At 42.5% G+C, this 10,505-nt stretch overlaps 1 protein-coding gene across 4 annotated transcripts in view; it reads left to right on the top strand.

The window, feature by feature from the left end:
* Positions 1 to 428: 428 nt before the first annotated feature.
* The window catches only part of slc25a18 (solute carrier family 25 member 18), a 23,264-nt gene continuing 13,187 nt past the window's right edge, over positions 429 to 10,505 (top strand). Inside the window, exons 1-4 of one of the 4 annotated variants that reach the window (XM_012958458.3) lie at positions 429 to 546; positions 633 to 729; positions 6,383 to 6,430; positions 6,513 to 6,635. In XM_012958458.3, the coding sequence (XP_012813912.1) occupies positions 6,414 to 6,430; positions 6,513 to 6,635 (140 nt within the window). In that variant the 5' untranslated portion in view covers positions 429 to 546; positions 633 to 729; positions 6,383 to 6,413. 4 annotated transcript variants of the gene reach the window in all.

The raw sequence follows: 10,505 nt of genomic DNA, 5'->3' as shown, positions 1-10,505 counted from the left end.
GTGACAGAATGCTCTGTTATACAGATAGCTAGAATCTCAGCCATAAAGCAGGGCAGGACTGCTGCTTACAATGGGGGGGATCAGATAGGATCTGTGCCACTGTGACAGAATGTTCTGTTATACAGATAGCTAGAATCTCAGCCATAAAGCAGGGCAGGACTGCTGCTTACAATGGGGGGATCAGATAGGATCTGTGCCACTGTGACAGAATGCTCTGTTATACAGATAGCTAGAATCTCAGCCATAAAGCAGGGCAGGACTGCTGCTTACAATGGGGGGGATCAGATAGGATCTGTGCCACTGTGACAGAATGCTCTGTTATACAGATAGCTAGAATCTCAGCCATAAAGCAGGGCAGTAAATGACCCCTGGACATTCAAAGCAGAACCTGGGATTATCCCTAATACCATAACAAGACTCTGTAAGTCAACATTGCATGAGAAGCGTCTCTCCTCCCCTTCCCTGACCCTCCCAGATGCCGAGCCCTGAGTTCAGTACAGACTCCCGACACTTTCCCAGGAGAGGATCCCGGGCTGTGGATACCAGGTGAATGTGCCAGCTGGAAACCTGGATCCCATTACTTTAATATCAATTTAGAAATGATTTTATATCATTGTAGCAGTTTATTTCAGTGTACATCAGTAGAAGTTCCATAAGGATCTGCTCAGTGGTGCTGTAACCATCCTGCTGTAACCATCGTGGGGCGTATTGTATACAAACAGTAAAAAGGTAAGGAGTATTTAATATGATCACCTTCCCTCTCCTACATTGTTTCAGTAGTCAGACAGCAACAGCAATTACATTTCCAAACAATTATAAAAGCAGCAACAATGTGAAATGAATGTAGACTGGGAAGTTGCTTAGCATTGTATTTTCTGTCTGTATTTTTGGTTTACTTTCCCTTTAATGTAAAAGATAATGGTGCTTTGTCCTTGATTTTTAAATGTATGTATATCTCTATTTATAAAGCGCTATAAATGTGACTTTTACACTTGTGTTTTGCATTATCCACACGTTTACAAGCTAAGCCCCCCCCCCCCTACTCACAGACACATAGTGAACTACAGCAATTCAATTTTTTTTTTTTAAGGGGGCAGCATCTGGTTTGGGTCCAGAAAGCAAATGAATGACATATGGGCATGTAGAATTGTTGTGCTCCACAATATGGAAAAGATGTAGAGTGTAAGCTCTTTTGGGCAGGGCCCTCTTCCCCTCCTGTATCGGTTACTGATTGCTTTATATGTTATGTATGTCCAATGTATGTAACCCACTTATTGTACAGCGCTGCGGGGTATGTTGGCGCTTTATAAATAAATGTTAATAATAATAATAATAATAATAATGGAAAAGCCAAAGCTCCCAAAATCTTCCCCTTTGATCATTCCTCAGGATTAGGGCAGTGGACTAAATATGGGGACTAATATTTGTCTTTAAAGGGTTAGTTCACCTTTAGATTAACTTGTAATAGGTTGTAAAATTCTTTGCTACTTGTCAGTTGGTCTTCATTTTTTATTGTTTATAGTTTTTTTTATTATTTGCCGCCTTTTGTCTCTTTCAAGCTTTCAAATGGGGGTCACCGACCCCGGCAGCCCATAAACTTTTGCTCTGTGAGGTCTGACTACAGATATATTGTTATTGTTAATTTTTATTACTTATCAGGCCCTCTTAATATTCTAGTCCAGGGGTCCTCAAACTACGGCCCGTGGGCCGGATACGGCCTCACAAGGTCATTTACCCGGCCCCCGCTGTGTCCTCACCCCTGGCTACTACCTGTCTGCCTTAGTATCTGCCACGCTGAAGCCGACAGGTAGTAGCCAGGGGTTAGGATGCACTGGGGGGGTAGGGGGCCGTAGTTTGAGGGCTAACTATAGTCAGGCCCCCCAAAAGTCTGAGGAGCCATGAACTGTCCCTAAGGTCGGAAAGGGGGAGGGGGCTGAAGGGCAGGTGCCCCTGCCGGCCGTATCCCCTAAACCCCCCCCCCCCCGGGGCCCCCTATCTCCTCTCGCAGGGTCCCCCACCCGATGTCCTCCCCCGAGCGCGTACATTTTTCCTGGCGGCCCAGTCCGACCCTGACTGCCCCCCTGTTTGAGGAGTTTGAGGACCCTTGTTCTAGTCTCTCATTCAAACCACTGCCTGGTTGCTAGGGTAATTTGGACCCTAGCAACCAGATACCTGCTGAAATTCCAAACTGGAGAGCTACCAAGCATAAAGCTAAAACGTTTAAAAGCCACACATAATAAAAAATGAGGACCAACTGCAAATTATCTCTAAAAATCTAAAAAGTTTATTCAGAGGTTAAAAAAATCTTTAAGCCTAAATACCCCTGGAACTAAGTTAAATCGATCATAGGGGATCTAGGCTACAGAGAACATTTCCTTTAACAGAAAGGGTCAAATTCCAAAGGGGCGGCAGGGATGACAGAAAAGCACATGTTGTTCTTTATGAAGCCCCAAGTGGAATTTCGCTGTCAGTTTGCTGTTCTGTGACTCACGACTCCGTCGCCGGCCCAAAAGGTGTTGAAACTTGTGGAACAAACACTGTTTAGGGTTAGTTTTTTTCTAATTTTCACGTAGGAAAGACAACTATTTTTTAACCTTGGATCCCGAGATGTTGATCAGCTCCAACTCCAACCTAAAATCAGCAACTAAAGCATGCTGGGAATTGTAGTCCATGGACATCTAGATAGCCAATGTTCATTAACAGGGTAATGAGTGAGTGAACCTGGTTTTCATTGGTTTATGGTTTTTTTTTTCATTGATAAATTGACTGGGAGGCTAGCCCTAGCAACCAGAGGCAGAAAGCTGCCGAACAAAATATGTAAAAACTTTGAATTTACCCAAATATTGTGTGGCCCAAAAATTGGTTTATAATTATGGGTCTGATTTTAATAGGTATTTTTATATTAAGGGGGATCAGAGGGACCAAATCCAAGCAGCATGGGTACCCACTTTTGGATTCTGACCCATATATTATGAATCCCTGGACTGGGTGAAGCCTGAATTGAGCAATAGAGAAAAGTCTGGCAAAATGAACTGGCAGTGGCTTCAGACATCCCAGAACCAGCCCTTTCAGCATTCCTGTCACTCTGCTGTAGATTATCATTACAACCCATGGAGCTGATCATCTCCATAGACTTCATTCAGGTTTCATTCTGACCCAATACTCATTTTACAAACCCATTGCAACTCTCCCGCAAGCAAGAATAATACATCTTTTTAATCAAAATAAATGTATATATAAATATTGTCCCTTTGCCCTTTGGAATTGAAAGGAACATTATAGTAACTATGATTTGAGGATGATGGGAGTTGTAGTCTGTAGCAAGTTTCAGAATCCCCAGTTATGGATGAAATTTGGGAGTTAGCTTCCCTTTTCTCTGTAATAATAAAACTGTACCTGTACTTGATCCCAACTAAGATATAATTACCCCTTATTGGGGCAGAACAGCCCTATTGGGTTTATTTAATGGTTAAATAATTCTCCTTTCTCTGTAATAATAAAACAGTACCTGTACTTGATCCCAACTAAGATATAATTACCCCTTATTGGGGCAGAACAGCCCTATTGGGTTTATTTAATGGTTAAATGATTCCCTTTTCTCTGTAATAATAAAACAGTACCTGTACTTGATCCCAACTAAGATATAATTGCCCCTTATTGGGGGCAGAACAGCCCTATTGGGTTTATTTCAATATTAGAGCAATGACACTGCAGTTTCTGTTGAGGCCGCAGCATTATTATATTATATTTCCAGGCTCCCCTATTAGGACCCCTCTTTGACACAATACAAAGGCCTCAAGCCTGGCCTAGATTTGACAGGATGTTCCTGCCAAGTGATCTCCATGGAGACACCCAGAGCTGAACAAGTAATCCATGGCAACCAGGCCCTGCCATTCTATATGAATGAGATGGAAGCTGATGGCTCCTTTTCAGTTGGTGCTGGGAAAGGGCTGGTTTAGATTCCGGAGGAGTAAAAGAGCATAATTAGTGCCAAACGAGCTAAAGAGACTTAATACCAATGGGTTCAGAAAATGGTGTTGGTTCTGGAGAATAGGCTCTAAAATTGATTTTGTTTTGGCGCCCAATAGGCTGTGACATTTTAAGTACACAGAAGACCAAATAGCCACCCACAGACCCAATAAATAGTGACCTAAATCCACAGAATTCCACTCCAGGCCTGCAGAAAAGTTCTATTGGGTTTATTTAATGGTTAAATGATTCCCTTTTCTCTGTAATAATAAAACAGTACCTGTACTTGATCCCAACTAAGATATAATTACCCCTTATTGGGGCAGAACAGCCCTATTGGGTTTATTTAATGGTTAAATGATTCCCTTTTCTCTGTAATAATAAAACAGTACCTGTACTTGATCCCAACTAAGATATAATTACCCCTTATTGGGGGCAGAACAGCCCTATTGGGTTTATTTCATGGTTAAATGATTCCCTTTTCTCTGTAATAATAAAACAGTACCTGTACTTGATCCCAACTAAGATATAATTACCCCTTATTGGGGCAGAACAGCCCTATTGGGTTTATTTAATGGTTAAATGATTCCCTTTTCTCTGTAATAATAAAACACTACCTGTACTTGATCCCAACTAAGATATAATTACCCCTTATTGGGGGCAGAACAGCCCTATTGGGTTTATTTAATGGTTAAATGATTCCCTTTTCTCTGTAATAATAAAACACTACCTGTACTTGATCCCAACTAAGATATAATTACCCCTTATTGGGGCAGAACAGCCCTATTGGGTTTATTTAATGGTTAAATGATTCCCTTTTCTCTGTAATAATAAAACAGTACCTGTACTTGATCCCAACTAAGATATAATTACCCCTTATTGGGGCAGAACAGCCCTATTGGGTTTATTTCATGGTTAAATGATTCCCTTTTCTCTGTAATAATAAAACAGTACCTGTACTTGATCCCAACTAAGATATAATTACCCCTTATTGGGGGCAGAACAATCCTGTTGGGTTTATTCAATACTTAAATGATTTTTAGCAGACTTATGGAGATCCAAATTACAGAAAGATCCCTTATCCGGAAAACCTCAGGTCCTGAGCATTCTCAGTTACATTAGGACATCGCTTCAGGTTTCCTACACTGAGTCTATTGGCACATAATCGGTAACTGTGTCCTTGGGGAACATCTGATTAAGGTTAGCTGAATGGAGTGCAACACTTGCCCCAATGCATTTGGACTTTGCCTAGGATGATCATGTGACATAAACATGGCCCAGGGGTCTTTCATCCTTCTTCACGAGATTAAAGGGCTTTGCTTGAGTAAATATGACCCCGCCGAGTGTTTGCAGATGTCACATGCCGCTGTGTCATTGTAATAGGAAAACTCTAAACCAGTAGCTCCCAAATGTGGTAACTTCTGAGGGGGGCCCAGAGCAGTGAATGGGGGAAAGGCCAATTAGAGTGAGATCAGGGGAGAAGGCTTGTTTATAACATAAACACAATCATGGAAATACAGTAAAGGTATGGGACCTGTTATCCAGAATGCTTGGGACCTGGGGTTTTCCGGATAAGGGGTCTTTCCGTAATTTGGAAGTCAATAACTTGAGTCTTCTAAAAATAATTCAAATATTAAATAAACCCAATAGGGCTGTTCTGCCCCCAATAAGGGGTAATTATATCTTAGTTGGGATCAAGTACAGGTACTGTTTTATTATTACAGAGAAAAGGGAATCATTTAACCATGAAATAAACCCAATAGGGCTGTTCTGCCCCCAATAAGGGGTAATTATATCTTAGTTGGGATCAAGTACAGGTACTGTTTTATTATTACAGAGAAAAGGGGATCATTTAACCATGAAATAAACCCAATAGGGCTATTCTGCCCCCAATAAGGGGTAATTATATCTTAGTTGGGATCAAGTACAGGTACTGTTTTATTATTACAGAGAAAAGGGAATCATTTAACCATTAAATAAACCCAATAGGGCTGTTCTGCCCCCAATAAGGGGTAATTATATCTTAGTTGGGATCAAGTACAGGTACTGTTTTATTATTACAGAGAAAAGGGAATCATTTAACCATGAAATAAACCCAATAGGGCTGTTCTGCCCCAATAAGGGGTAATTATATCTTAGTTGGGATCAAGTACAGGTACTGTTTTATTATTACAGAGAAAAAGGAAATAATTTTGAAAAATTAGAATTATTTGCTTATAATGGAGTCTATGGGAGATGGCTTTTCCGTAATTCGGAACTTTCTGGATAAGGGATCCCATACCTGTACCACAAACATAAAGGGATACAGGTACAGCCAAGGGGTCTACATCCTATAGAAATGTAACATCATTGCCCAATTCTGACTCTTTCTTGTGTTCTTTTTTTTATTCCCCCCCCTTCGTCACCACTGCAGATCCCACAATCCATCAGGCACCAGTGCCACCATGGCAGAGAAGATCAGGTTGGTTGATTGTATATTTCTCTACGTTAGAAGATGCCACGTGAGGAGCAGTGGGTGACCCCTAAATGTCTTTGTCTTCCAGCTTGCCGGCCAAACTGATCAATGGGGGAATCGCTGGGCTAGTTGGGGTCACCTGTGTGTTTCCTATTGACCTGGCCAAGACGCGGCTACAGAACCAGCAGGGAAGTGGCATATACAGAGGCATGTAAGTTGCAGGTCGACCAAATCTCTCTCACTTACAAATACCCAACCTGACCGATGTTTTCCTAGATTGTCCAGCTGCCCAACTGGGCACTAAAGTTGAAGACAAAAGAGGCAGGTTTAGAGGAAACTGGGTGGTTCTTGGGGCAGATGAGGTAAGTGTCTGGATAGAAGTGTGTGTGGCCGGATAGATCATATATATATTAAAGGGGTTTTAAACCCAACCACAACCCTGTCCCACTGCGCCCCCTAGTTCTCTATAGAAGTTGCCAAAAAACATAATTATAGATGCAAGAAAATTCACCAATGAGAATCCTACTGACCATTATAAATGGAAAATAATCCACCAATGAGAATGCTGATTCCTAGCACTGTGTCGGCCATCTTGCTGGTACCTTACATATAGAGATAATGATGGCATTTTTCCCGTCATTATATGGCACAGGAATCAGACATGGGGATAAAGGGACAGACTTGTTCAGTGCTGGGAAACTGTGCTTATTGCTCCCAACTCCAATTGCAGGAACAGAGAACAGGGAGCCGGATTTACTCACATCAGCTGGGATTCTCATTGGGGGATTTCTTGCATTTTAATGGGGGAAAGTTTTATTGTGCAATATTGCTTTAAGAATCCAACCTGGGTTTTGTTGGACTACAGCTCCCAGCATGCCTCACCCTGTTATATTATTCTGGGATTTGTAGTCCGGCAACAGCTGAGTACCGTTTCGTTGAGCAGTGCAGCAGGGTTTAGTTCCCCTTTAAGAATATAACCCTGATGTTGTTGATCTACAGCTCCCAACCATCATTATATACAGTATTACATTATTCTGGTATTTGTAGTCCAGCAACAACTAAATAAAGTTTGGTTATACAGTGCAGTGCAGCAGGGTTTACATCCCCTTTCTCTAGTTTTAAGTTATGTGTAAATGTAATTTATATTGAAAGCAATGTCTGTCTGCTCGTTGGTTCTGACTCATGAAAAAATGTAGCCAGCTGACTGACAGACCTGAGGGGGAATTTACTTCTGCCAAGGCAGGAACTAGGGTAGACAAAAGAGGCATTTGTAGAGTGTAAGCTCTTTTGGGCAGGGCTCTCTTTCCCTCCTGTATCGGTTACTGATTGCTTTATATGTTACTCCTTGTAGAGTGTAAGCTCTTTTGGGCAGGGCTCTCTTCCCCTCCTGTATCGGTTATTGATTGCTTTATATGTTACTCCTTGTAGAGTGTAAGCTCTTTTGGGCAGGGCTCCCTTCCCCTCCTGTATCGGTTACTGATTGCTTTATATGTTACTCCTTGTAGAGTGTAAGCTCTTTTGGGCAGGGCTCTCTTCCCCTCCTGTATCGGTTACTGATTGCTTTATATGTTACTCCTTGTAGATTGTAAGCTCTTTTGGGCAGGGCTCCCTTCCCCTCCTGTATCGGTTACTGATTGCTTTATATGTTACTCCTTGTAGAGTGTAAGCTCTTTTGGGCAGGGCTCTCTTCCCCTCCTGTATCGGTTACTGATTGCTTTATATGTTACTCCTTGTAGAGTGTAAGCTCTTTTGGGCAGGGCTCTCTTCCCCTCCTGTATCGGTTACTGATTGCTTTATATGTTACTCCTTGTAGAGTGTAAGCTCTTTTGGGCAGGGCTCTCTTCCCCTCCTGTATCGGTTATTGGTTGCTTTATATGTTACTCTGTATGTCCAATGTATGGAACCCACTTATTGTACAGCGCTGTGGGATATGTTGGCGCTTTATAAATAAATAATAGTTAATAGTAAGAAATAATGTAGCTAGGGCCCAAAGATGAGGGGGCCCACCCCTATTCTAGGCCCTTGTCCTCCCAGCACCCACTCATCATTGTCAGCATGTGTGTACTTGTTTGTTCCAGTGTGTGTGCAAGGTTCCCTAGGGCGTCCAACCGCCCCGTCTGGCACTGACTTCCATATATATATATAGAATTATAGAAGGAAAAAGCTGAAAAGTTCTGGAACACAGATTCATTTCACTCATTGTTTCTGCAAATCAGGAAACGATGGTCTTTTCCTACACTGCATAACAATGCGGCGGGCAAAGTTTAACTCTGCCAAAGACTGTAACATCTAAGGGGCCTGTAGTTGCCAAGCTGGCTTCCAGGTGTCGTAGATTTTTATGGCCTTGTGTGAGTTGCCCACCATGTTTAGCATTGTCTTGGCCACCGCCCAATGCATCCCAATAGGCACCATTTTATATAGTAACATAGTAAGTTAGGTTGAAAAAAGACACACATCGACGGGCCTGCCCGACCGATATCTGGCCTGAAATCGGGCAGATATCGATCAGGCAGGCTAAAAAATGTGGTCGGATCGGGGACCACGTCGGCTCGTTGATGCGGTCCCTGAACCGACTGCGTCCATTACCGGCGCTCCAATTTGAACCGAACCGAATTAGCCTAAATTCGCCCGATATCGCCCACCCGTAGGTGGGGATATCGGGAGAAGATCAGCTTGCTTGGTGAACTTGCCAAGTGAGCGGATCTGAAGGTGTATGGGCACCTTAAGCCTGGATGGACTTCCCTCTGCCTGCCCCCCTGATAGCAGCCCATGAAAACCTATCGAATGAGGACCACTTCAGCTGCCCAATGCCACCCTTACATGAGACAATGTTAAATCAACATGATGTTAAGGTAATCAGTAAAAAGGGTGTTGTTATTGAACTACAACTCCCAGCATCCCCTGTCTGGCTTGCAGGATGGGAAGTCCTACATCAGTGTATAGAATTAGTGTGAGAAATACCTTGTGTGGAAAATGAATGTTGGCCAAAATCCTCCTCCATGCCCTCCCTCCTCCCAACCTCCAGTGAATCATAATCCCATTCTTTGTCCTGAATTCTTTTTAGATGCATCCAACTCGCTACAGTACTGTTTTGTTATTCTTTGGGCAACAAGCTGGCACTCACTCAACCACTGGCGTCTACTCCTAGATCAGATATATGGGTGTATGAGGGTATATGCCCAGAACATTGCTTCTCTGTATATTTGTATTTATACATATGGGTAGGGGGTGCCATAGTGTTTCCCTTAGACAGTACAGTATGGGGGTACAGCTTATTGTGTGCCCAGAACATTCCTTCTCTGTATATTTGTATTTATACATATGGGTAGGAGGTGGCATAGTGTTTCCCTTAGACAGTACAGTATGGGGGTACAGCTTATTGTGTGCCCAGAACATTCCTTCTCTGTATATTTCTATTTATACATATGGGTAGGGGGTGCCATAGTGTTTCCCTTAGACAGTACAGTATGGGGGTACAGCTTATTGTGTGCCCAGAACATTCCTTCTCTGTATATTTCTATTTATACATATGGGTAGGGGGTGCCATAGTGTTTCCCTTAGACAGTACAGTATGGGGGTACAGCTTATTGTGTGCCCAGAACATTCCTTCTCTGTATATTTGTATTTATACATATGGGTAGGGGGTGCCATAGTGTTTCCCTTAGACAGTACAGTATGGGGGTACAGCTTATTGTGTGCCCAGAACATTCCTTCTCTGTATATTTGTATTTATACATATGGGTAGGGGGTGCCATAGTGTTTCCCTTAGACAGTACAGTATGGGGGTACAGCTTATTGTGTGCCCAGAACATTCCTTCTCTGTATATTTGTATTTATACATATGGGTAGGAGGTGCCATAGTGTTTCCCTTAGACAGTACAGTATGGGGGTACAGCTTATTGTGTGCCCAGAACATTCCTTCTCTGTATATTTGTATTTATACATATGGGTAGGGGGTGCCATAGTGTTTCCCTTAGACAGTACAGTATGGGGGTACAGCTTATTGTGTGCCCAGAACATTCCTTCTCTGTATATTTGTATTTATACATATGGGTAGGGGGTGCCATAGTGTTTCCCTTAG

This window comes from Xenopus tropicalis, chromosome 3 (assembly GCF_000004195.4).
Source record: "Xenopus tropicalis strain Nigerian chromosome 3, UCB_Xtro_10.0, whole genome shotgun sequence".
Classification (NCBI taxonomy): Eukaryota; Metazoa; Chordata; class Amphibia; order Anura; family Pipidae; genus Xenopus; species Xenopus tropicalis.
This window is presented reverse-complemented; position numbering and strand designations above follow the sequence as displayed.